The sequence below is a fragment of the Phasianus colchicus genome, chromosome 2 (genome assembly GCF_987193195.1).
Source record: "Phasianus colchicus chromosome 2, bPhaCol1.hap1.1, whole genome shotgun sequence".
NCBI classification, from domain to species: Eukaryota; Metazoa; Chordata; class Aves; order Galliformes; family Phasianidae; genus Phasianus; species Phasianus colchicus.
In genome coordinates, this window is record NC_143437.1 from 76,261,830 (window position 1) to 76,289,240 (window position 27,411).

The 27,411-nt window shown below is 41.9% G+C and overlaps 2 protein-coding genes across 9 annotated transcripts in view; one reads left to right on the plus strand and one right to left on the minus strand.

Annotated features, from left to right (window-relative positions):
* ZNF292 (zinc finger protein 292) overlaps positions 1-684 on the minus strand; it is a 56,551-nt gene extending 55,867 nt beyond the window's left edge. The window contains exon 1 of the mRNA XM_031611200.2: positions 337-684. Within this exon, the coding sequence (XP_031467060.2) occupies positions 337-498 (162 nt within the window). The 5' untranslated portion in view covers positions 499-684. The remainder of the gene's footprint in view (positions 1-336) is intronic.
* Positions 685-789: 105 nt separating this feature from the next.
* On the plus strand, positions 790-27,295 carry CGA (glycoprotein hormones, alpha polypeptide). 8 transcript variants are annotated; one of them, XM_090136036.1, is made up of 5 exons: positions 791-1,606; positions 15,524-15,713; positions 23,769-23,875; positions 25,308-25,492; positions 26,935-27,295. In XM_090136036.1, the coding sequence occupies exons 3-5, from the start codon at positions 23,776-23,778 to the stop codon at positions 27,010-27,012; spliced, it is 363 nt and encodes a 120-aa protein (XP_089992162.1). In that variant the 5' UTR covers positions 791-1,606; positions 15,524-15,713; positions 23,769-23,775; the 3' UTR covers positions 27,013-27,295. The 8 variants fall into 8 exon arrangements, with proteins under 8 accessions (XP_089992161.1, XP_089992162.1, XP_089992156.1 ...); XM_090136030.1 differs by lacking the exon at positions 15,524-15,713 and having other exon boundaries at positions 791-1,279; positions 1,466-2,523; XM_090136031.1 differs by lacking the exon at positions 15,524-15,713 and having other exon boundaries at positions 791-972; positions 1,112-2,523.
* The last annotated feature ends 116 nt before the right edge of the window (positions 27,296-27,411 follow it).

Consider the following 27,411-nt stretch of genomic DNA (forward strand, 5'->3'; position numbering starts at 1 on the left):
GCGCAACAAAGGGGCCCGGAGACCGCGAGACGCGGGGCGGCCGCCGGGGAGGAGAGGAGGCGGGGGCAGGGGAGCGCGGGCCGGCCGAGCGGCTCCGGGCGCAGGGGGCGGGCCGGCTGCCCTCAGCCCGCGGCGTCAAGCGGGAGCCCGGCCCGCAGCGCGAGGGGCCGCCCGGCCCGACCGCCCGCCGCCCCGGGCCAACGGCCGCCCGCTCCTCCGGAGAGCGACGCCGCCGCCGGGCAGGGCCCCGAGCTGCGCCCCGGCATCGGCAGCCTGAGCAGCCCGCTCGGAGCGGGGGAAGGGAGGGGAGAGGAGCGGAGAGGAGGGCGGCCTGACCTGGCAGAGCTGCTTGCAGTACTCGGTGGCCGCTTGCACGGCGGGCTCGGCGCTCTCCCGCAGCCCCGTCTCCAGCTCCAGCAGGCGCTCCCGCAGGCGCCGCAGCTCCAGCAGGTCGCCGCCGGGACCGCCGCTCTCCTGCTCGGCCTCCTCGTCCGCCATCTTCGCACCCCGCTCCGTCGCGTACGCAGCCCCCCCTCTCGCCGCCTCGGCCTCCCGCCCCCCTCCTCGCTCGGCTCCGCGTCACGTGATTACACAATGCCACGTTCCGGGGAGGGGTCACGTGCCGGAGAGGACGGGCGGGGAGGAGCGCGCGCTCGCTACCCATCCCCCCGCGGCGCGGGGTTCGGCTGGGGAGGGGCGTGAGCGGGAAGGGGGCGCGCGCGCCTCCGCGCGTCACGTGACGCCTCGCCACGCCCCCTCCAACGGCCGCGCGGCCACGTGACGGCGCTCCCCGCCCTCCCTCCGACCGGTTTTGGCGGCAAATGGCGGTGGCGGCGGCCTCGCTGCTTCCGTCGCGCCTCGCGGGCGGCGATGGCGGGCGGGCGGCCTGGGCGTGCGAGAGCGCCTTCCGCCTGGTCAGCTGCTGGTAACCGCGTGGCTCTGAAGCGCGGTCCTTCCTTTCTTTTGTGCCAGGTTGAGCGCTCTTAACAGAGTGGGAAGTTGCGCGGGCTGGCGTTGACCTCCTTAGGGCGAGCCCTTCTCCTCCTGAACTTACGGAAGGAAACTCGCATAGGTTTGCATGTATCCCTCACTGCCAAGCTGTGTGTTACAGACCCAGTGCTAACGAGCGATGCCATACCAGGAACGACTGCACAAAAGCCTACTCGCTCTTTCTGAGTCACTTATTACCTGCATAAGTGAGGATAGCGTCTCCTCCGGATAACTCTTCCGCTTCTACCTTGCCTTATTCGCAGCTAATTTCAATTAGGTTCACTTACAGGTAAACCGCAATAGCCAAATGTGTATTCATGGGTGCCATTGTTTTTGTTTGCTGCCTCATTTCTTCCTTGCCCGGAGGGTTTTCAGTGTTCAGGCCAGGAAGGAGAAACCGGGAATATGAGGTTCTTAATGAAAGATTAGCATGTGGAGGTGGTAGAGCAAGGACTGTTTGTTTTGTTCTCATCAGGATCAAGTGGAAAGAAGCCTGTCCTTCAGCTGTCCTACTCCAAACGGAACTTGCACAAAGGCCTGCAAGGGAGCGTTCCTGTCTTTAATCATCACAGTTCAGAGGCAGTTAATTGCTAGACTTCCACCCTGGAGACCAAAGGTGGGATTAGTAAGTAGAAGGAAAGACCACAAGTGGCCCTTTTTTCTTGCTTGACAACAATGAAAATATGATGACTGCTACTGAGGAAGTGTAGCGATGTCCTAAAAAGAGGTATTTCAATACTGGGTCGTTGAATCCTAACAGAAGATAGAATGAAATATATACAATCATAGAATGGCCTGGGTTGGAAAGGACCACAATGATCTAGTTTCAACCCCCGTGCTATGTGCAGGGGCACCAACCACCAGACCAGGCTGCCCAGAGCCACATCCAGCCTGGCCTTGAATGCCTCCAGGGATGGGGCATCCACAACCTCCTTGGGCAACCTGTTCCAGCGTGTCACCATGCTCTGTGTGGAAAACTTCCTCCTAATATCTAACCTAAACCTCCCCCAGTGTCAGCTTAAAACCATTCCCCTTTGTCCTATCGCTGTCTGCCCTCGTAAAACTTATAGAAAGGAAGAACAGATGCCTGAAGATGACAGGAGCGAAAGAGATACTACATAGAAGGTAGGCTTTTCAGATACCTGTTTTCTTCACAAATCTCTGGGTTAAACAATGAGACTGTGAAAAAAATGTGAATATAAAGCTTAGGAGACTGACTGTTAAGGGGAAATACGGTTAAGGAAGGCATTAGTTGTGCTGGAAAATAAACAAGACCAGCAGAAGAGGCAGAAGTGTCTGGAATCCATGGAGGAGAAGAGTCCAAGGATGAAAAATGGAATAGAGACTGTGAGAAACAACAAAGATGGAATACTAAGAATGGAAAGACCCGAGTTTTATACCAGCACAAAGATGAAATTTCTTGTTAAGAAGAATTTACAGGCTTATTACTGGAGGATGCCAGAAATAAAGACTTAAGATGAGGACTTATAATGGTAAAGATTCCTCATTGTCAGAAATTCATTTGGGATTCAGGTATGCTCTCACCCACTCTTGCCACTTGACTGACTCAGTACATACCCACAGTGTGGTGCTTTCCTGACTCCATATTTCACTTCCATGCCTCAGAAAAATCTGTCATTAAGAGGATGCATGTCTTACAGATCTTAAGGTACTTCGGTTGTATGTTTTGGGATGCTGATTGTGGCTGGAGAAAAGGTTGTCTTATGTAAAATAACAATGAGAGTGCTTTTTAAATTGTATATAGCTGACACCTAGGAGGAGGACTATCAACTCTTCCAGGGAGAATGTCGTGTTAGCAAGGAACAGCTATGATGTTTATATATCTATGGAACCCAAGCAACAAAACCGGAGTTATTAATTCTTAAAGGATACCAGGAGATATGACAGAGTAGAATTTAGGACAGGAACACAAATAAAAGACACTTAAAGTGTTATGGAGGTAAAATCAATTGATTGAGGATTAAAATTTGCAATGTGATAGATATAAAAAAAAAAAAAACTGATAAAAAAGTTAAAGAAGAACTTGTTTGAGTCAATATTGGAGAAGGATGGCAGAGAGTTCCTATTAGATGAATGTGTGCTAGAGACGTTTTATTTTAAGTCTGGAGAGAAATACTTTTAATAAGATTATTAGGAAAATTATTTACTTAGAGCAGAACCAGGTTAGTAACAGATTTTTAATTACAAAGGTCAAATGTTGAAATTAAGGGAATGAGTTAGTGGTGACAACATCATTTAGGTGGTTGTGGACTTGCATGTGGGGAAGGCTTGGCATCGGTGAAGTGTCTGCAAAAAATAGTATCTGAAATTCATATCTCAAAGTAGAGGGATGGTCGGTCACAGCTGTGTAAATAGCCACTTCAAAAGGGTTATTGAGAACAATCAGAAGCTTGAAGGGAATGGAACAAAATGATTGCTTATAAAAGTATTAAGGAGGGTAAGAATAAAGTGAGAATTGTCAGAAGCCCAGCTGAGTTTCCTTACAAAGGAAATTAAAGCAGAGGCTAATGAGAAAGAAGATATGAAAATGAATGTTTCCACATTTGAGATGAAAGCAAAAAACCTATCGCGTACCCATCTGAGACATCAGAAGATATTTATTCAGCCAGAAATTTCCATTAATGATGTAGGTACAAAAATATGAGCTGTAATAATGAAATTTGCTGATGACACAAAATAGCGAGACACTTTCAATAAGAGAGGGATCGAGATTGGATGACCTTGAAATCCTAAATAATAGAATGGGATTAATTTTCAAAACGTAAAGTACAAGGAGACTGATAGCAGGCAGTACTTTCTCCGCAGGGGAAACTCATCAGTTGGAAGTGACAGTGAGTGGAAAGTGTTCATTGCATTAGTTGACGTTGACCAAGTCATAGATGTGCTCTGTCTACCAAGAAAAAAAAAGGAAGCTTGTAAAATCATATGGCTTGACAGGTCAGATATTTCCGTTAGACATTGCAGGTAAAAATAAAACATCTAGCTCATCTGAAACAATTTGTGCAATCCTGGTCGCTATTGGTCAGAAAAGATTAGATTGCACTGCAGGAGGTACAGAGAAGGGCATGAGGGATTATAAGTAGGATGGAGAATCTCTTTATGAGAGGAGAATATAAATTGTTCTTTTAGCTCAGTGAAATAAAACGTGAAAAGAAGTGTGATTTTAGTCTAGAAACACTAAAATGTCAGTAGAAAAGCTTTTCGAGCTGAAGAATGGTACTGGGTGAAGAAAACTGCCAAAATCATTGGAACAAACTTAACTATCGTATTAGACAGTGCATACTGCTGTTTCCAGGGTGCCAAATTTGTTTGTCCACAGCACTATAAAAGAAACTTAGTGAGACAATCAAACGGTAGCTTTGTGCAAGACAGCAGTAGAAGAGATCTGCTGGTGAAAATGATGTACATATGAGACGTGAATTCTGAGAGGAGAAGAAAATTAATCTCATGTATTTATATCTTCCTTATTGATACTGGCTAGGGCCATTTTCACCCATGTTCGAAACCACCTGTGTAGGTAGCCATACTTTACAGTGATTGAAGCAGTCTAAATATTCCCCAGCAGGAATAAGAAAACGCGTGCAGAACACAGTCTGTAGGTTGTTTCTACCATCAGCTGGATGAGAGAAAGGAAAATATTTTTGCAACATCTTCTTCCAGATTGCATGGAGAATCCCTCTTTCCAGAGGAAGGGAATTACTGAAGGGGGAGGACAGTGCGTTTCAACACTTGCTCGGATCATGGGTTGAGCTGTATTTTCAGAAAAGAGTCTCTCTAATTAGTTTTAGAGCTGTCTGAAAAGAAGGGGAGGAGTTATATTCTCATTTTAAGTATTTAAATAATAACTTTAATACTATTACCTGCAATTAACAGTGCTTTTTCTAGCTTTCCATTGTCTTTTCTGTTTGTCATTTTCCATTGTTTGCTGACTGATGTACACTGCCTGCATGTTCAGTAGGTTCTTGCGGAGTTCTAGCTGTAAACTGAATGAATTACTGGAAGAAATGCTGTCCTGGAGACTGACATATTTTCCCATCATTGTGCTATTTTCTTCATTCCCTTCACCGTTTTGCAAGATAAGCATTTAAATTAGGATGGCTCCACAGAGACCTTTCTTTTTCTTTTCTTTCATTTTAAATTCTGTATATAGGAGAAGTGGATCTTTTTTGTGAGTGCAGGAAAAAGAGCTTCACCGGGCATCAGGATAGGACAGTTCTTGTGAAAACTTTGTGGGGGGGAAGGGGATGTTTAAAATAATGACTGTCAATATTCCACGTAAGCTGAAGGACGCAGGTGTGAGATCAATTAAAAGAAGTTATATTTGCTTATATTCATTTTGGTCTGCCTTCTGTATTCCTGAATTTGCATTTTAGCTCTTTTATGATCAGTTAAGCAGTGACACTCAGCTAGTAGTGGCACACAGCTCTTTGCTGTGATGAGGCAGGAAAATGCTTCTCGAGAGTGCATTTTTCAGTAACATAGTTATTTTTAAAAAGAATGTCTTCGGTTTTTATTTTTTTCAGTGAATAAATAACTGAGCATCTTTGGTGTAATACAGATCCATGCGTCCATAGAAGGAAAAAAAAAAGATGCATCCTGCAAAGGGCGGGTGTAGGTGAAAACAGTGGGATGGATTTTAAACAAGGGTAGTGTAAGTGCCCTGTAATTCCTTACCCTTCTTTGCTGATGATGAACTGTGTGTACTGCCTGTTACAGCAATATTGATTGCAATCAGGTGATGAAGCCGTTGCACAGAGAAAGAAACCACTGCAGTGAAAATGAAAAGATGGAAATGTAATGAATTCTTGATTCAGAAATGATTTATTGGAATAAAATGAAAAAGTCATTCTTAGAGCTGAGAGGTAGTCATGGGAATAACAGAAATGCTGAAAGAATATCACCATTTTAAAATAAAATCTATTTCAAGCTATATATTTATCTTCAACAGCGTTCCCGCACTTTTCATCAACATTCCTTGTACTGCAAATTTTCCTCTCTCCCAGCCTTAGCTTTACTTACAATTAATCCACTGGTATTATAGTGATGGAGATTCTTGCTGGAATGCATTAACTTCCTCCTTTAAATCCCCCCTGAGGCAAAGCACTTGAAAAATATTTCCTTTGTCTAGGACACACAGTTTAGTAGCTCTCCTCTTACAGTGAGATAGCGATTCTTTTGCAGTGATTTATGCATACTATTGAAATACAAAAACTGCATTAAATTATGCTGCATTAAAAGATCTGAGACACGCATTCCATTACTTAGGCGCAATTGCAGAAGCAAAAATGTAGATCTGATCCTGTTGCCGTTCAAGCCCATGCTTTCAGAAACACTGAATTGAGATGTAACATTATTAGGAGTTGAGTAACTGCTCACTTACAGAGGCCAAGAGAATTACCTTTCAAACTCACTGATGACTGTGTATGCACATCCACTTTTTTTGTTTTTATTAGACGAATGAAGTTGCTATGTGCTCTTTCAGGAGAATTGGAGTCGGGGCTCCCGGAGGGAAGATTCTGCAGGCTCTGAAATAGCCTGTTTCAATGCTCAGCAATCCCGATTGTTTGAATGTGTTTGTAATACCTAACTCAAATCTCTGCTGCAAACGGATCTGATCTTTCTCCTTCCTTTAGCTGTCACGGTGGAACAATGGCCACCAAATCTTTTATGACAGCCATCTGCACTTTGAAGTGCTGCTATAATGTTCCACCTTAATCCCTTCATTTCTAAGTTTACTGCTTTATTTCTAAGCCATCCAAACCTTATTCCTTCAGCTGTCCTCACTGTTGCACTTTTGCCCCTTGGTGGATCGTCATCATTTTTCTCAGAGTACAGTGACTGATTCTGAGCACAGCACTGCTCTTGCTGGGTCTTGCCAGAGCTGAGTAAAGTGGAATAATTACTCTTTGTATCATACATCACAGTGTTGATTCTTCAGTTTGTGATCTCCCACGTTGTTTTCTGCCCACACAGGCATTTCATATTCTGTATTTAATTTTTGTTCCTCATTAGATATCCCTTTGAAGAACAGACCACTTTGTAATTTTCTGTTTTATATCTCACCTGGTTGATTCTGGTTGATTTTAAGCTGCCTCTTCAATTTCTTAGGCTCATTTTTAATATGCTACTTCAAAGCGTTTTGCAACTTTTCCCTGTCTAATGTCATCACCAAACTATGGAAGCACACCCATGTGTCATCATCTTGAGGTGTAAATGGAAGTGGTGAACAGAGCTTTCTCAGGACAAACTCCCCTGGTTGTTCTCTGGAGAAACCTTCCCAGAATGACAGCAAACCATCAGTTATGGCACTTTGGGAACAGTTTTTCAACTGTTGCACCTACCAGGCTGCTGGCTGGCTCTGAATATGTTGTCTTAGCTTGCTTAAGAAGACGACTATGAAATAGCACTGAAAGCTCCTCATTGTCAAGAAGCATCAGATCAGCTATTTCCCACTTATTTGCTAGAGCAATTATCCTGTCAGAGCAGGAGATTAGCTTCAATTAATATAATTCATTTCTTGACAAACCCATTTCAACTGTTTTTTAATAATCATCATAGCTGCCCAGGTATTCACAATTTTTTAAATAATTTGTTCTGTTTCAAGGACTGAATGTTAGTTTTGACAGATATAACATGCTCCAAGACCTCTACCCTCTTATTTGAAGGTATTGCATTTATACTTTTCTAGAGCTGGAACCTTTCTTTCTTGCTCATTTTTATTTCTTGAAAATGATCATTAACAATTCAAAGATTACTGCAATTGGTTCTCTGAATATTTATGGGGGAATTCTATCACAGCCCAATGACTTAAACACCTCTAAATTTTTTTTTGCTTTTTTTTTTCTTCTCTTTTCAGTGTCATGAGTTCAAGGCTGGGCTACCTAAGCAACGCAGGTTGCTCCAAAAGTAATGCCTCCTATTTATTTCCAGGGAAACAACAACAGGTACAAAGAACACGACAACACCAATTGATAAAACCAATTATCAGCTACAAAATGCTATTTTTCAACATAGTCACTATCATTAGTTATGCATTCCAGCAGCAATGAACAAGAGCCTGCATGCCAAGCTCATAAACATCTGCGCCAGTGAGGTGACCCCACTGTCACTGTCACCACTTCTGAAATGCACCATCCTCCTCCTCACTGTGCTCACACCCACTGTTTGGTCTCCATAAACATTCAGCAAGCTTTGATGAATGTCAGTGAGTGCCATTTTTTCTATATGGAGGAATTCAGTAGCATGCATTTGCTCCATATACACTTCCATGTCAGACACCATTTTGTCAGACTGCCCCCCTACTACCATGTGTCACACAACAACAAAATCTAATGGAATATTGATGGGAAGGTTCAACTGCTGCTGCTGTGCCACCAACATCCATGTCTAACTTTGTGGGTTAACATAACAAAATAGGAGGCATTGCTTTTGTGGCATCCCTTGTGCTTTTCAATCCTGATGCCACTGGCTTGATTCTGCAATGTGTGCTTAGTGTAAAAAAAATTGTTGTAATCAGCAAAGTACATGTGCCTATGTACACTCATGCTCAGCCAACTTGTAAGTACATGATTAAGTGCTTACTGAAATCACTGGGACTTACTACATTACTGAAGTTAATGAGACTTCACACCAGTAACTGCTCTGCAAACAATCACAGGCTGCTAAATGAGAGACCTGATGTGCTCTTGTGCCCTAAGTCATGTTTGAATGTCTTCTTGTTGGAAATTATTTCTCTCTGCTTGCCTGGATGGAAGGAAGGAGTGTGCTGGTGGGAGAGAAAAGCAGAGGAGAGTGCAGTCACCACGGAATGCAAGCTGGTTGTGTGCAGTGGTGTTAAATTAGGATGTGCATCATCCTGCCTTCAGATTGATGCAGTGAGCTCCATGCTGAGCAGGGCACCAGCATGGCTCCAAAAATGGATGCAGTGCAGGGGACATCTCCATAACCCTGATGGGAAGCCTGGCTGCTCAGCTGAGCTCAGTAATTCTGAAGTGAGCAATATGCTGCTGTTGTTTTTGGGATCGAGCTGTTGTGCTCATATGGGGGGGGCCATAGCAGACTGGTGGATGTTCTGCTGCAGTTCAGGGCTGGCAGGATGTGTCTAGATCCTGGGTTGATAGGCTCCTTGGCCTTTTTTAACCTGCTTTCAGAATTACTGATGAAAGTTGTTAAGGCTGATATAGGGAATAGGCAGAGCAAATTTAAGCAGACTGCTAAAAAATGTGTTTTTGGTCTTCTGGAGTTTTCTGTGAACTCTGGACAGATGTGAAAATCTGCAGTAGATGATCACATTTGAGCTAGTTATCTCTTTTCCCCTCATAACCAAGGAAAGTGATCAATTCATCTTGTCCCGTTGTAGTTGTAAAAATAAATCCAAAATCTCACTTGATTCCAAGGGAATCTAGAGAGCCAGCTCATATGATGTGTCATATGATGTTGCAGTGTTCTCATTCGGTCAGAAAAATCCCAGGCTTATTTAAGTCTGGGATATGTAGTAGTGTAACATGTGTAGTCATACACTCAAAGATAGGTCCCAAATATGATAAATAATGAAAATGTCATTTCATATCCTTGGCTGTTTTTTTTTTCCCTCACTCTTCCATCTGCATCCAGTTTGATTTTGTTAGGCTTTAATTTACTGGACTGATAAATCACTTTCTTTGTGGTTAATGCTTGCTTATTTCCCATTTGTAACTGATGCTGATTGCAACTTTGTGTTTAGGATTTGGTTGAGTGTGAGAGAAAGCATATGCACAGGGTTTAAATTTCCTTCAAACATTTTCTAGACCACCGTCCAGTCATCTCATGATCCACCAGTGGCTTGCAGACAGCAGCATAAGTGACTGATGTAAACTGAAGGCAGGCTCACAGGACTCTGAGTACACAGAGTGTACACTCTGAATGATCTAAGGGACGGATAGGCTCCTACGAGGAGGGGCTGAAAGCTGGGGCTGTTCAACCTGAAGAAGAGAAAGCTCTGAGGAGACCTGAGAGAGGCCTTTCAGTATCTAAAGGGGGCTGAAAGAAAGAAGGGGACAGATTCTTTAGCAGGGTTGGCGTGATAGGACAGGGGGAGATGGTTTCAAAGTATATCAGGGGAGATTTAGACTGGATATAAGGAAAAGGATTTTTATAAGGGCAGTGAAGCACTGGAACAGAATGCTCAGAGAGGTGGTGGATGCCCTGTCCCTGGAGATATTCAAAGTCAGGCTGGACAGGGCTCTGAGCAACCTGATCTAGCTGTAAGGTGTCCCTGTTCATGGCAGAGAAGTTGGACTAGATGACCTTTAAAAGGTCCCTTCCAACTCAAACTATTCTCTGATTCCATGACTCTTGTTACTCTTTCGCAGGGCCATTGGTACAGTCCAGGAAACTGAACCCATTTCTTGCTGCCTTCCCTGTTCAGCCAGTCTGCACAGAGCAATTCTATAAGCTGTGCTCTTAGGAGTACTGATCATATCTGTTCATGATTCCTAATTTGTAGTTTGCTTAATACAGCCACTGGTGCTTTTTAGAACACAATATTTTTGGATATCAGAGTTGGAGAAGTTCCCGAGGGTACTGCTTGTGTTTCGTTGCATGTTAAAGCAACATTGATGGAAGATCTGCAGCAGAAAGCTGGGAAACTCTTAAAACATGAAGACATTTTTTTGCTGTCGGTGTGAGCTGACTTCACACATGCAACCCTTTAAATCAATAAATCAGTGGCAAACTTGTGGCCTTGTTTGCTGTAATGAAGCAATTGTACTGCCACATTCTGCCCTGTATCAGACAGCAGCAAATCTGGTTTGCTCTGCCAATGTTCTCTGCCCACTCCAGTGCTGCAGTGGAGCTCTGTTTAAAGTTAAAAATGCGTGCTTAAGCTTGGTAAGGTTTATTAAATAACGACATTTGCTATTTATTGATACTTTATTTGGTCTACTTGATATTGGCCAAGGGAAAATTGGCAAATTTCCTATTGAACGTTTAGATACAGTATTTTAAGTGTTCTAAAATTGAAAAATTCTAAAGGGCATCTCAGGAAATTAATACAGTCAGTTAATGAATGGTTGTTAAGATACCGGTAGCTCTGGCTTCCTACTTGGAACAATGTATGGTGTACTCCTGAAGAAGAAATCAGCACCCTGAAGCTGGAACCGAGGGTTTGCTTGAAGGATTTTGCCAGCCTGGGTTTTCGCCAGTCTGAGTATCTACCTGTACTAAAGGCTCTAAGGGCAGAAGGTCAATGCATATTTCTGTGAGATCAAAAGCAGGTACTGTTAAATGCATTTCGTATTAGTCTTTGGGTTTTTCTACATCTGTTAGGTCTCTGGGAAGTCCTCCTACAGAGGAATAGCTCTGGAAAGGCTATTGCATTTCTGCAGGCCTGCTTACTGTCATCACAGAGGCTGCCCTTGCAGCACCGTCTTTTAAAAGCATGTGGTGCATTCCCTTCTTAATATCAAGAAATGCTGAGTGTTGGCATTTAATTGTTATATTGTCTAGGAGCCGTAGTCATGGGTAAAAATAGTTTGAGTAAAAGGATAGCCTTTGGTTTAGGGAATTTTCAAGCTAAATGCCAAACGAGATGAGATGACAAATGAACACAAGCAAAGAGAAAGAATATAGGAGACAATTAATAGGTAAGGTCAATACTCAAATTCTTTCCCTTCCTGGCCTCCTGGATGGGCATGAGAAGTTTCAGAGAACTTGGGAAACAGCACAGAGCCCAGATTGTCTTTCGTTTTGTAATCTAAGTTTAGCTTAAGAAATAACCTCGACCACAAAATAATATAAAATGTTATATTATAAATGCTTATATTATAAATGTATTTTTACATTTTTGCTGCTGCTTGGACCTCCTCCCCTACCCTCTCCCTTCCCACAAATTTACAGTTTAGACCTGTACAGTCTACTCAGATAGACATTTAGATTAAATTTGAGACATTACTATGATTCATCACTGTCCCTCTGACGACAGCCGTGTAATGCTGCAGGCAGAGAATGGCTGCTCTTCTGCCTCTTGATAGCATCTAAATTTCAACAACATGGGAAATCAGCTCTCAGTATCCAGCTCTCAAAGCATGGTAAGGTCTGTACTGAAGTGTTACCATGTAAATGTAAGCCTTTTTTATTTCTGAAAGGTAGCTGCATGGAGATGGGCAATATTGGCCAAGTGTGGCTTTAATTATAACACAGTAGCCCATTTTCTATCTGCTGTATCATTGCCACTGATAACAAAATACCTTGTATAATTCCTTTCATGTATTTCTCGGGATGTCTCTCTGAAGTATGAAACATATGCAATTCAGAGATCCTCCAGAGGGACTGAGATGACTTCGATGTGTTGATCAGGAGAGACTGCTGTGACTGTCTGCACTTCATAGACCTGGAATATCATCTGAAAATTTTAGTAAAGCCCAGAGCATCAGTTGAGATCAGATATCAGAAGATATCCAGGTATCGCCTGCAGCTGGGTAGAACAGGAGTTTGAGGGAATGGCTTGATTCCTCCAAGCATTGAACAAGATTGTAAATTCTGCAGGGCAGAAGACCGTCTTTTTGTGGCTTTTGTGCACAGGAACATCATGGGATAAACTGGTCCCAGTGACCCAGACTGCTGCTATCTAGGGTGGTGCCAGGCAGGCCCACGACTGCTGGGTTTCACTATGGATTTCTTAGGTGCTACTGCAATACGGATGATAAGCAGGGTGAGCCAGATGACCTGCCAGTCAGGGTGCTCTGTGCAGTGCCAGCACAGAGGCTAACAGCAGCCTGGTACCAAACCTCTTGGTAATGTGATAGAAATAAGCTGTTTTTTTCCTCAGAATACATTTTCCAGTTATGTTTCTATGTCAGTGCATTATTTTTTTTTATCATCAGCACTACAGGCTACATCTTGCTGCATTTTGATTGAAATTTGATGAACTTCAGCATTTTTTTTTTTGTGCTTTCATCTGTAAAAAGCAGGAAACACAGTTCTGTGAAACGGGAATGGAAATTTCTTCTAATAGAAGAGGTGATACCGTGAGCATTTGAGAGTGTTCAGGTTTTGGACTACAGGGAGCTAATCGCAAATTGTGTGAACAATTATTTTTGTGTTAGAATGGTGCGAGTTGCTGAAATGGCTCATTGTATAAATGAGACATCCTGCATTATTGACTACTTCAGCTCTACTGGCAGTATACCTGTCCCTTTTACAGGGCTGTTTATCTGCTCTAAGTCTAATCATTCATTCCTGTGTCTTGGTTTTTGTTTTTTAATTTAAAAAACTAAATACTGAAATATATTTAAAGCTTTGTTTTCCATCTCTCAAGGGCTGCCCTTGTGATGTGGGAACATAGTCACTGATTCAATTTGATTAGTAGTCTGTTAAGTTCAGTGTTTTACTTCCGTCTAATAATAAGCACTTATTATTTCAGAAGTTGAACAAACCTAGTTAGCTCAACTGAGCGATGTTACACATAAAAGAAATCCCCATCCTGACCTTGTGATATGGGTTAGTCACTGTATGAGGTGTAGTTACTCGTATGAATTAAAAGTAGAGAAAACAAATATTGAAATGCATTCTGTAAAGCCCTCGAGGTCAAACCTACACGTTAATGACATTTTGTTTGCTGTTCCGCAGTACTGTGACAGTTATTGTATTATCCACTCTAATTTCGCTCAAAGGAATTGGATTTCAAATAAACCTATTTCAAAAGGAAGCATGGAAAAAGAGCTAAACAGGAGGCATCATCCTATTAGTACCATAAGTATCCTAATAACATGCCGTGATTAAAAATTTTGACCTTGACAGGTTAAGGAAAAAAAAGGATAAAAAATGTAGATATTCCTTATAATTTGTTTTCTTCAGAAGCAGAATTTTTAGTTTGAAGTTAGCTTTGGTGAAATGATGATTTCTGCATGTATTTTTGGAGTTCTGTCATCTGCAATTTTAATTCCTTCAAAAAACAACTAAAAAAAAGATGCGTATTAGTGAACCCTCTTTCCACTATGGTTTTAGAATAGAAGAGGTTTTGCAGTCAATTATTTATGTGCCATAAATACTAAAAGCTGTATTATCTCAGAATAATCAATGTTTGGCTGAAGCTTGAGAACACTAATAGCTAATCTTAAAAGTCCAGATTCAGTTTCATTTGAAAAAATGGCAGAAGTCTCACTGATTTTAAATGAAGGAGGATGAGGCCAGAAAGTGCTGCTTTGAGAGGTAATTTCAGATAATCAGTTGAAAACATCTGTAAAATGGTAGAAAACCTGACTTTCATTTCTTGTGTAATGCCACATGACACGTTTCAGCAGACAGGAGCTCTTTATGTTAAAAAGCTGTATGTCTGTGTTTTCCATAGCCTTGGGACGTCTTGTTTAAGTGTATAGCTATACTGCTACATCTGAGAACAGACAGAGGGCAACTGGAGGAGCGATGGTGGAAGAGTTAAATGGGAAGGAGCTGGAAGACTCAGCACAATACTGAAATAACTGCATATTTCCAGATCAGATTATATTTTTTTCTTAAATATCTTTTTTTCCTTGAATCCACAGCAAATCTTTCTTTCTGGGGTATGCTGTCAGCCATTCTAGTGGAACCTTTTGTTATTTTGTTATCTCTTTGGTGATTCTGATAATTTGCTTATGTCAGTGCAAAGCACTTGAGGGAGGACCTATCCTCCAGAGACTCTTGAAGATGACACGAGCAATGAAGGAAGTGACACCCAAAATGTGAGATAGTATCAATGAATCTGAGTTCCTCTGGTGCAGGCTCAGAGCTGGGTGCTAAGTAGGTGCTGGAAGATAATAAGAGAGAAGAAAATTGTTTATGGTGTTTAGTGTGTGTGAGTGCTTCTGTCCTCAGCAGGAAGCCTGCTGTTTTTTGAGATCATGAAAATGATGAAGTATAGATATTGATTGTATTTGGAAGAGGTTCTGAAATGTGACAGAGGGTGGTGACACACTGGAACAGGTTGCCCAAGAAGGTTGTGGATGCCCCATCCCTGGAGGCATTCAAGGCCAGGCTGGATGTGGCTCTGGGCAGCCTGCTCTGGTGGTTGGCGACCCTGCACATAGTAGGGGGGTAGAAACTCGATGATCATTGTGGTCCTTTTCAACCCAGGCCATTTATGATTCTATGATTATTAGAAAAGCCCTTCAGAACTCAACATGCTTATACATCCAAAACAGAAATGCTATCAGAACTTCATTTTAAGGGTTATTTGTTCTCATTTCCCTATCTAGAAAGAAAAGTAAAACCAAAAATGTAGGCAGGAATGGTTCTGAATAATGTGATTCTGATGCAAAAAAAAAAGAAAGAAAAAAGAAAAAAAAAGTATTTGTGTTCTGTATTATCCTTTCTGCTGGAGGAAACATATGGCAAACCTTGTATTGCCCTTACTAGCATTTCAGTTTAGTGGTGTTTATCTTTAATCACACTTTGTGGGGGATAGGATCTATTTATCGATAATGTTGTCTTTGTTGAATAGAACAATTTTTTTACTGAAGCAAGGGAACTTTTTCTCATTCTTTTACTGAGAGTGCAGGGGGATGCACTACAACTCCACAGAATGGGAAAGAGGAAGAGCTTTCCTCTCACGGGGAAAAGGCAGCATCAGGAAGCAGCCCCTACATAAGCAGATATTGCTAAGTAGGACAGATACCTTGAGACAGCATCTGGCAAAGAAAGGAAGGAGACAGGAACCCACCTTTACAGAGAAATCCCAAGAAGGAGTGGTAAGAATCCAGCTCCTAGAAAAGTTAGTGGTTTTTTTTTTCATACTTCTAGAGTAGTGAACCACTTTCACTCATTTCTCATTCAATTGCACATTAAGACAGATTTGACCAAGTATTTTTAGTTGGAGATTTGGAACGGCTAAAGAAAGAAATCCTCTTAATAAAAATAGGAGCTTTTTTTAAACTATCTTTTATACAAGTGTAATTCCATTGACTTCATGAGATTTATTTCTAATACATTCCGGTATGAAAGGACTACCAGGTTGTGGGCACTCCTATTTTTCTTTATACTCCGGAGGTAATGTCATCAGGTACTTAAATCATTCCAATGAAAGATTTTTTATAAAATTTCTTTTTTATTATTTTGGTGCTACACCACTGTACATAGCCAAATAAGTACCAAATATGAACATATAATACAATTGCCACTGATCTTCCTTATTATGAGGATAACATTATGCTTTTTTTTTGTGAAGTATCACAAGTCAAGCTGGATTTCCCATAGGACTGCAAGCTGAGTTGGAGTATCTAATGGGCAGGATAGAGCCAAGTCAGAGCTACTCTATAAACTTCAGCAATTTTCATCAAGTTTTCTTTGAATGACAAGAAATATTAAGTTTCAGTCTTCCAGGGGAATATTTCTCAGTAAACTGTTTACCAGTAGCTTTCAAATTCCAGCTTTATGCTTCTGTTATTAAATGAAGCAATGTTGTAAGAAGAGCAACCATCTTTTATTAGACCAGCTCATATCATCGGATAAAAAACAGGCAAGCTTTCAGGTGCAGAAATCCATCTTCAGTTTTAAAACAGAAGTCAATTTCAAGCCAAATGCAGGCTGGGGACAATTGTTTTGGATTAAACTTTGTTACTGTGATCAATTGAATAAATAGGAAGTGAAAAGGCACCTTGAGGCTGATGAGGATGTTAGTGGAGGTAGGTGTGGTGAGTCAGCTGCAGGTCAGGAAGGGAGATGCATTGTGGAAGGTGGAAACAGCATGGGACTGTACCATGAGCAGAGGCTGAGGAACAAGCCAAGCAAAGAGTTGGTGAGCCTAAGCCAGCAGCCACATGAACCCTTCAATCTGATGTGGCTTGGGCAACCACCAAAGGGGACGATGCAGCCTTTCTGCCTGCTTAGCCGTTTACTGAAAGAGACGTTTAGGCCCATTGACTTACAGAGGCAGCCTAGAGTGAGTAACTCAGTTCTAGGCCGGTAACTTTTAGGCATCTGAGGGGAATCTCCCTTACCTCAGTACCATGTGGGCTGACTGTGTTGCTGGGGCTTGTTTACTGGACATACACCTCCCATTTGGGTTGGGGAAGAGAAGTGCTGAGTGGGCGCAAGCCCTTCTGTACCTCTTGGCCTCAGATCCAGCTTCATCAGCATAGGCTCAGTCAGTGAATAGGGACGTGCAAGTCTCTAAACCTTAAAAATCTGCATTCTGGTGCCATTTTCAGAAGGGCCTCCATTGCACTAGCTTTACTTTGAAAACAAGATGAGATCTTGCCCCACATGTAAAGAAGTAATCCTATATTAATCCACGCATTTGTTCTCTGGGCATTAAATTCAAGTGGAGATTATTCTTTTATATTTGTGTAGATCTCTGCTGTTTGTTATTTTGTTATTCCCTGCTAAGACAATGCCATTGCTGTAATTGTTTTTCTCTCTGGTTTCAGAAGCATTAGGAAACCTTACTAACTCTTCCTTTTGTAAAATGAGCTTCTATTCACTGACCAGTGCAACAAATGACTAGACGCTGGATATTTGAGTTCCCCAGGAAACTCACATGGCATTGAGTTTGTGCACACAAGCTGTCCTTTCTTTCATTATACAAGGAAAAAAAGATCTTTATGAAAGTTGAGTAGGAGATAAGATCAGCATGGTGGGCTGGTAATTACATAAAGTAATGTTCAGTCATTAGACAAAATGTACAGTTGATCCTATGGCTTAGTTGTGGGCGAGGAATATGATCTAACTTTGCTGGTATAAAAGAAAGATGCAGCCTTTTCATACATCAGGAAGGTACATCCACACATCAAGGACAGCTCACACTTGAACATCGTCCTGCGTTTTCTCATCTTTCTGATTTATTCTCATTGAACAAGGGAGGTAATATATTTTAAATTTTCTTTACTGTTAAAGAACAATTACTTTTTTTTTTGACATTGTCTTCCCCTTCTCTCTAAAAGTTTTCTTCTCCTTCCATTCTGTCTAAGTTTTTACTTTGAAAACTGGTGTGAAATGTTGCATAGGAACTAAGAAATCAGTACTTAGTGTTAAACTGGCTTTGTAAGTAACAGAAAACAAGGTTGTAGAATTGCATTACAGCTGAATGGTGATATTTTGTGTTTTCTGCGTGGGTCTGGTAATGCTTCATTAGTAATCTTGTATTTTTATCCTGGTCCACAGTATTGCTGCCAGATGTCAAATGTTACACAATTCATGGTGCTAACGTGTTTTAGAGTCTTTAAGTTGCTGCTTAAATATGTTAAGGAAAAAAAAAAGATGTTAGTAAAGATTTCTCAGTCTTCAGTGGTTTGCTAACAGCTTACAATGTACAAGACAGCCAGAAGTGAAGCATTGGCACTTCATCGTTGCTGTGACATAGTCTTACATCACTGCTAAACACTCTGGAAAGAAGTAAACACGGTGTGCAGAGTGTTTGGCTCTTGTTGGGCACAGTGTTGCCACAGTCACCATACTGAGCAGCATAGAGGGACATCCCAAGTCTTTGCTGAAGACAGTAAGTTATTTCATATGGTCAGTACAAAGATGGCCCATCTAACAAAGCTCTCTGGCATGTCTGTGCAAAGACAAAGACCACAGAATTTGAGTAGGAATTCTGGTTTCGTGGTGTACAGCATAAATATAAAGACATCCACAGAGTCCCACACGCATGTGTAAAGAAGACCTGTTTGCAATGGCTGATGACAAGCTATCCTTGTTATGGCACCTGGTAAAGGATAACTTGTTTGCAGAAAAAGACAAGGTATTGGAAATAGTAAGGTGAGACTCTCACTGATGGGGAAGGTTTAAAATTGTCATCTTTCCAAAGATGTGCTAAAATTCACACTTTAATAATCACAATAACCAAATCATAATGTTCCAATAGCTTAAGAAAGATAATGATTAGCAGAGCAAAGTAAAAGCTTAATTTAATTTGATTGTGAGGTGGTGTAGGTATTAACTGGGTTAGCAGCATGGGCACAGTCACAAAAGCAAATGTAGAGCAGAATAAAAACAGCGGGCAAAATTGCTGTCATACTGCTGGAGTAGAGACACTCATGTCTGGGCTTTATTGACAGGTCTTTGTTTTTAGTGTGAGCCTGACAGTCTGACTCAATAGAGGAAGTGCAAAACTGCAATTTCAATTCCCTTTTTTGGTTAGTTAAATTTAAACAACTTCCCTCTGGGATTGCCTCAGATCCTCTTAATTTACCAAATCATATGCATTTTTAGAGAAATTATGACAAAGAATGCCACAATGTATTCAGCAAAGAGCATGAAGTCACACTGTAGTCAGTCAGTGGCTGTGGTGTTGTTAGAGAGCTACTGGATCATCCAGACTTACCAAAAGGCTCAGGGTGATGTAGAAATGAGGTTTTTTGTAAAGTCTGTCTTTCGTTTTCTCCTGCTGGTAAATGAGCCCTTCCAGCTGGCTCCTTGCACTGGGCAACGTGTTGTCCAGCTCTGAGCCCCCAGATGGAGCAGGGCCTGAAGCTAAACTGTGCTCGTGTGTCCCAGTACAGGCGAGTCTGCCAGCAGTCACACCCCATCTGTAGTGCTGAAAAGAGCACATACAGTAAATAACCTTCAAAGAAAATTCCTATTTGCTGAAGGGAGACGTCTGATCAATTTACTCATCACAACTTCATAAATGCAACTGAGCTCAGTTCACTTCCTAAAATGTCTGGCACAATCATATGAATGTTGATTGACATAAATGGTGTGAAGGTCTGTCTTGATGTTGTGGACACAGCTGACTTTTGTCCAGGGAGCAGAGCACAGAGAGCTGGGAGCTGCCTTTCAGAAATCTGAGAGCGCTGTTTAAATCTCCTATGAGGCTACCATGTTATTCACCCTTCATTGTCCTGCATGTTCTCAGTGTGGCCACATTGAATTAATTCAGAGGACATGGCCAGATCAAGCTGGCTTGGGTCTGCCCTGAGGATCTAAGAGGAGGAAGGGGAGCACAAAGCTTGCCTTATCACAAAACCTGGATAGTACTGAATGAGCACTGGATGTGTTAAAGTCCATGACTGAACTTATGATAAGGCTGAAGCTGTGATGCATGCCTCACATTTATTGGGCATCACCCCAGGTTGCTGTGGCTGTTCTTTGCTATACAGTGCTGCATCATGCAGGCTCTCTTTTTAACACACATCTCCAAGTTTCCCATAGCAGCTAATCTCAGAAGACCACTTCTTTTACTTGGATGGGTTTTTGGTAAAAGCCATAGTAGTGAGAAATAACCATCAGTAGCATTCAGCCTACATGCATACACACGTTTACTTGTCTATATCTTTATACTTCTTCCAAATGCTTCTTTCCAGTGCTTCCACAATTTCTTCCAGTGTTTTTTCTTCAAATTCCACTCTGGCTGCTTTTAACTCCCTTATCCTCTGTTTCTTGTCAGCATGGACTAACTTGCTGGGCAGGTGGGACTGAGGAGGTGAAGTCACCTACGCCTAGCACCCAGCCTTTGCCTCCATTATTGCAATCTCCTCTCCATCCTTGATCTTTGCTGGGCTTTAGATCAATTTCTTATTTCTAGTATTTGCTACCTTACTTTAAAAAGTTCTGTTGATTCTATTGTGCCTTTGTAGCTCTCTGACTTGCTCATAAACTTTGTTCCCTTCCACTTTGCTAACTCTGATGAGGCAAGGGCTGTGTTCTCATCATCCTGTCTTTGGTCTCAGCATCATCATCCTGGACATGAGCTTTTTCTGTTTGCTATGGGCATGGGCTTCTCTGGCTTTGTTTTCTTCCTTGTCCTGAGTTCAAAGCTCTATTATATGATCAGTGCACCATAGCAATCTGACTGCTTCCTTCATCACAGTCTGTTTGATCAATGAACCAAGACCTGCCAGATATATCTCTAGGAATTTGTATGGCAATGGAGTGTCCCTCTGTTAATTCATACACTCTTTGTACACGTGCCAGTGCTCCAGGCTCACTCAGATGATCATATCATGCAAGTGGCTTCACACCTTGGACCACCTCTCCATCCAGATGCAAGCAGGCATTATTTGTACATTTGCATCATTGTGGCAGTCTCTGCAGGGATTCTGCTGGGGAGATGCAAAATCTGAAAAGAAATAGCTTGCCAGTATAAAAGCTGATTTCATTTAATTATACTTTGCTTTCTTGATTTTCTACTATATTTTCTTCACAAGGATGTCAGTGCCCTTTCCAATAGTGTGGCATGTTTAAATAACCTCTAAATCAAATCTCAAGATTAATGTATTTGTTGCTGGCATAATTGTTGATTTCACCATCACTGCATTTTTGGAAATACTTAGTTCCATAGTGGGATCTCTCCCGGATAATATTTATCATGAAGTAGCAACAATGTCTGGAGTGTTTGGAAGAAGAGCTCTTAACTTTTTTACCTTGCAAAGCAAGTGACTTTCAGGATCTAGAATGTATCAAGTGTTGTCAGCCTGAGGCCTTATCCTGCCTTTGTGCTCTTGGGGGACAACTTCTGTCTTTAAAGCCAAAGGGTCAGACAGCCTGCACGGGCATAGAAACTGCTTACGAGCTCCTGCTTTGAGAGCCTGTCCTGAGGTACTGCCAGAACACTGGATGCTGCAGGGCCTGCTGTTCAGACACAGCCCAAAAACACCCCATTTGGCTGCTGGCATGGCCTGGGGCTGTGACTGCAGGAGCAGGGAGACCTGCAAGATCAGATAAGCTTTCTCATAAGGCAGTTGGTGGCTGGGATCTGCGGACTCTGTGTGCTGGGATTGGCTTGGGACCGCTGTCCCTGGGGGCAGGTAGCAGCAAGAACAGCACTGCTGCACAGCTTCAGCAAAACACCCTCTCTGCAGGGTGGGCATGGACAGTGCTGAGCCTGAAGAGCCCCATGGGATGATCTTTGAGGGCAGGAAAAGTCCTTGAGTGAGAGACTGGTTCCAGAGGAGGGCCACTAAGATGATCAGAGGGCTAGAGCACCTCTCCTATGAGGAAAGGCTGAGGGAACTGGGATTGTTTAGCTTGGAGAAGAGAAGGCTCCGGGAAGACCTCATTGTGGCCTTCCAGTACTTGAAGGGAGCATATGAACAGGAGGGGGTACAACAGTTCATGAGGGTGGATAGTGATAGGACAAGGGAGAATGGTTTTAAACTAAGACGAGGGAGGTTTAGGTTAGATATTAGGAGGAAGTTTTTCACACAGAGGGTGGTGACGCACTGGAACAGGTTGCCCAAGGAGGTTGTGGATGCCTCATCCCTGGAAGCATTCAAGGCCAGGCTGGATGTGGCTCTGGGCAGCCTGGTCTGCTGGTTGGCGACCCTGCACATAGCAGGGGGGTTGAAACTAGATGATCATTGTGGTCCTTTTCAACCCAGGCCATTCTATGATTCTGTGAAATGGTCTGACTGGGTGAAATTATACTTTTGCTTGAGACAGACGGTTGCAGACTTCATGCCTAAATGGGGCATCCTCACACTTGTTTTAGGCTAACTCAGGTCTTGCCTACCTTTCCATTACAAAGGGTCATGTCACAGGCACATGACACTATTCTCGCTGAAAATGTTTTGTTTCTGATCAAGCTGATACAACAGTGCCCAAGAATGACTTGAACGATCTGTGGTAGTTAGCAAAAGCATCCTGCTGATCTACATGTAGCCTTTACTTAGGAATGAGCAGGGTCAGAACTGAGGTTTTTTGTACTTTTCCATGAAATCTTACTAGCAACAGTAATAATAATAATAATTTAAAAAATAAAGAAGAGAGAGAGAATTTGGGATGATGTTCATATGGCCACAACTTATATGTGCTGCATCTTTAATGTTATGGTTTTCATTAATTCATATCTGAGATATACATTACTCCGTGGTATAGATTTGATCTGAATCAAATATAGCCACAAAACTGTGTCAGAAAACAGAGAAGATGTGATACAACATTTATAGCCACTTCATCTCATATACTAGCTGCACAAGGACAGATGTGCCATATAGCATATGCTTTCTTGCACAAAATCCCTTATAAAGATTTTTAAAAGTTTGAACCAAGCAAGGCGTGTTTATACCAAACCACCTTTCTGTATTCATCTATTGATCAGAACCCAAAAGACAATCTACTGTGCCAGTAAAACAAAGCCTGATGGAAATCTCAGTCTGGAAGATGATGGTGATTCTGAATTTGCTGTGACTCTCCTGATGAGGCCTCTGTACCACAGAGGTAGCCCTGAAGGTGGCTCCAGGGCTGTTTAAGCTCTCCTGAGCTCTCTTTTTCAGTGTCTCCTTGGGCTTCTAGCTGGGAGGAACATGTCCCCCCTGGGACCAAGACTGGGTGGGGGCAGCCCTCCTTAATGGAAGAGGTGCTTTCTTCCAACTAGGAACAGGACTATGAAAATCTGTTTGTGGGGACTTGGGCAATAATGTGGTCAGTGTGAGGACAAATAATCTGACTCTTGGCTCAGGAAATTGTCCAAATGTGAAATTATTTTCTCTGAAATTAGTCTTACTGTGTCCTGGATTCTACAGATTCTGTTGTCTCCTCCATGAATGTTTGCTGTCTTTTCTCCACTCTACCATAAATATTAGGCAGTTACGGTATTTGAAGTTTATATGCTATGGTTTATGTTAATATTCAGAAAATATTGTTAAGGCCAGAAGGAGAGGTACATTTCTGTTGTGAAAGTGGTGATGAACTCAATTTTCTGAGGCTATAAAATGCACATCAGTGTACTACATTTTCAGTTTCTGCTCTTGGTTTTAAATTGTCCCTGTTACTTGTCCTGAATGCTGTATTAGTATGTAGCCTAGATGCTGGTACTGTACCCATTGTGAAACAGTCCTCTAAAATGTGCTTATTTGTATTTCCAGAAAGATCATGGATTGCTACAAGAAGTATGCAGCTGTCACTTTGACCATTTTGTCTGTATTTCTGCATCTTCTTCATACTTTCCCAGATGGAGAATTTCTCATGCAGGGTAAGCTACTCAGCATTCAGATATAGGGCAGTTGTAAAGAGCAATAATTAAACTTGTTTTATAAATGTGGTCATGAATATTATTATTCTATTACATTTATTGATGCTGGAATGTGAAGGTATAATTACTCAAGATAATTTTGCTTTCTATTTCTTCTTTAAACTTGATTTCTCCAGGTCATGAGTCTCCCAGATGACAGTTTCCTCATCTTTATGTGGTGACTTCAATCCTTAAAAGATTATCAAATAGAAATGTTTCATTTTGTTGTACTTCAAAGTACACAACACCAGGAATAGCAAAACAATAGTTCCTCATCTTAATGCGTAGAATATATTTCTTCTGAAAAACCTCTTGCGATGCAGCCAGGGTGAGGATGAGTTTACTGGAACAAAGCCACAGTGTGTAGTAGTGTGCCATAGAGATCTCCATCAGCATAGCCTCCAACTCACCCTTCTTCCCGTAGGGTCATATACACACTCCTCACTAACAAGGTGGGTCCCATGGATCAACACTGAGAAAGCTGTGCCTTTACCAACATCCACTCAGCAACAGTGTTAACACAACACAGTTTGATCCTGTTTGTCCTCTCTGGCCGATCAGGACTGAGGTTTGTAGTATTCCTTTATGTGGAGATAGCGTGAGTCCCTCCAGTAGCTGGCCTTAGAACCTCTCTCTGAGCTCCTCCCCATCTCCTAGCAGGTCTGAAGATTGTGGTCTCCTTTAGTTGCACCCAAGCTTACCTCTTGCCAGGACCAACACACTAAGCCTTTTCCTGTGCTGCTCTTGGGCAGGGAGTTGAGTGCTACATTTTGATGATCAGGTTAAGTGGGCTCCTCTGCCTGCTACAGTTCCTCTCCATTGCCAGGTCCCTGTATGGGTAAAAACCCATTTTCATTCTTAAAAAGATTTGATTTTTAATAGTGTTGAACATTTGCCTTCTGCCAATTGGTTTCCTTTAATAAGTTTTGAACAGAATAGAGAAAAATGCAAGCTACGTAAATCTTGAAGTCACCAGGCGTTTTTTAAAATTCGCAGATAACTGAGTGTTACTTCAAAACTTTCAAAAAAGGCACTGTCTATGAAGCACTAGCAAATACTGCTGTTACTAACTATCCATAGCTAAAAGATTTTACAGGTAGAGCTATTGTAGTACGCTTACTGAAAAAATGCTATCAACAAAACTAATTTAGAAAGAACAGAAAAGAAATGCTTGTGCACTACCTAGAAAGATGCACTCTAGGTTTACAAGAAGTGGATGTTGTGAAGATGAAGGACCCTGAAGAGGAGAGCTTTTATTTCTGTGCTTTTCAGTTCTGCATGCATCAAAAAGCAGAACACAGCCAGTACTTCCTCTTACTGTCTGTGCTTTCCCTTTCTCTTTGAAAATGAATGACCATCAAGTAAAAGTCTTTTCTGTATGTTTTTATGGCAGGTTGTCCAGAGTGCAAGCTAGGGGAGAACAGATTCTTTTCAAAACCAGGAGCCCCCATTTACCAGTGCACTGGGTGCTGTTTCTCCCGGGCCTATCCCACTCCAATGAGATCCAAGAAGACCATGCTTGTTCCAAAAAACATTACATCGGAAGCAACGTGCTGCGTAGCAAAGGCTTTCACCAAGGTGAGAATGTAAATGAGACCATTTAAAATTGTTTTAGGAAGCAATGTGTAAGTGAAGCAGTGAATAGAAAATAATATGTTTTTGCTGGAGGGCATTAAGCAGCTATTTGAGGGAAACATCCTTGGTACTTATATAATTTACACTTGTGCTCGTTTGTTGTTTTTTTAAAGAAATTAAAATGTTAACCGGTCCTGACTGGTTGGGTATGGAAACTGGTGCAGTGCCACTGACTTCAGTGAAACTACTGTGACTCATGATGCATGAATTGGATCTCTTGACCATTCATTTTTAAGTCTCCTGGATGTGTACCTTCTCCTTAAATGTCATGAAGTGTGGATTTGATTTTAATTAGTTGCTTTCCTTGCTTCTTTCCTGCATAAGCAGGAGTCCTCTGAGAGCGTGCCTGGTCAATACTATCAATTACATACGTGGGAATGAGGGACCAAAACCATCTGTACTCATTAGATTAATTGAGATTGTGTTTACTTTTAATAGGAAACTGTAAACATGTGCAGCTACTTTGAGCATTTAACAGTTCCATGTGGAAGTTTCTCCTAAAGAGAGTTTCTGCTAAAGCTGATTATTTTGGGAGCAATTCAGCTCCAGGTGAAGAAACCTTAAATTGATGTAATCAGTGGTGAGCTAGCTGATGCAAGCCAAGGTAGCTGTCATATGGTGATCTGAATCATGTTCACTGAGTGTGCTGATGAGGGGCTCAGTTCAATTACTGGCTCACAGGTTTGATGCCATCTGAGATACCCTGGGGTACTCAAGACATCTGTGTATAGCTGGCAGACACAGGACCCATAAAAGACCTTCTGCAGTGGCAGCTGGGGGCTTGGTGGGATCCCATCTGATGTCTGAAAGGACAATCAGCCTTTTTGTGAACGCAGCTGGACAGAGCCCTGGGTCTCTGCTGGCTGCAGTGTGAGCCCAAATATATGGCTTACCTATAGATACCTATATCTGAACACATTTTAGCTCTTCTTCTCAGTAGAACATAGATGCTTTTCTAGACCACCAATGTTATGCTTGCCCTGAGGCAGGAAATAAAATTTGGCTGAGATTAAAAATGGCTCATAGTGTTCATGCTTTCTGTTTTTATAATCTCCATGTGAAGTATGTTAAGGACACTTCCTGATTTGTCATAGATTGGTTGAGTAACACTTTTTTGAGAAATAGACACTTTAAAATGTGCCAAATTGAGGACACCAGGCATGTTGCTGTTGAAAACCCTCTCATTATATCTCCAAAAGCCACTGATGATGCAGCTTCACAGATTGGCATTCACAGGCCGTTCTAATTCACATACTCCTTGGAACCTGTGTGCTGCTTGGGGTTAAGAAAAAGGCTTCAGAAATCTTTTGCTTGAGATTGCAGTTTTAACTGTGTAGCTAATCCTAATTATTTTCTTTCTCATGTGTGTGTTTTCTTTTTTTAAGATTACCCTTAAGGACAATGTGAAGATAGAGAACCACACAGACTGTCACTGCAGTACCTGCTACTATCATAAATCTTAAAGCCTGTCCCTTTGTTAATGGGATCACAGGACAACGGTGAAGGGAATATTTGTTTTTCAGCTTTTATAGCACCGCTGTGTATAATCTTATGTTTTCTGGTCAAGACACCAAGTAGACTTTTGAATGAGATGGATGGCTGTTTTATTTCCTCTTTGCTTCTTCATGCATTTAAGTAAGTTTAACTATTTCCATTAGGGATTAGATGCAGCACTTGCATGACAACCATAAGCATGACAACCGTAAGCTTGATCTGTTTTCGAAATAAACTGTCAGATAAATCGTCGATGTTTCTTGAGGAAAAATGATGATTTCATAGCTTAAAACAACAAAAAAAGAGATTTTGTAGTTCATTTTCAAGTTTGTTTGTTTTTATTTGTTTTTGTGGGAGAGGGAGGAAGG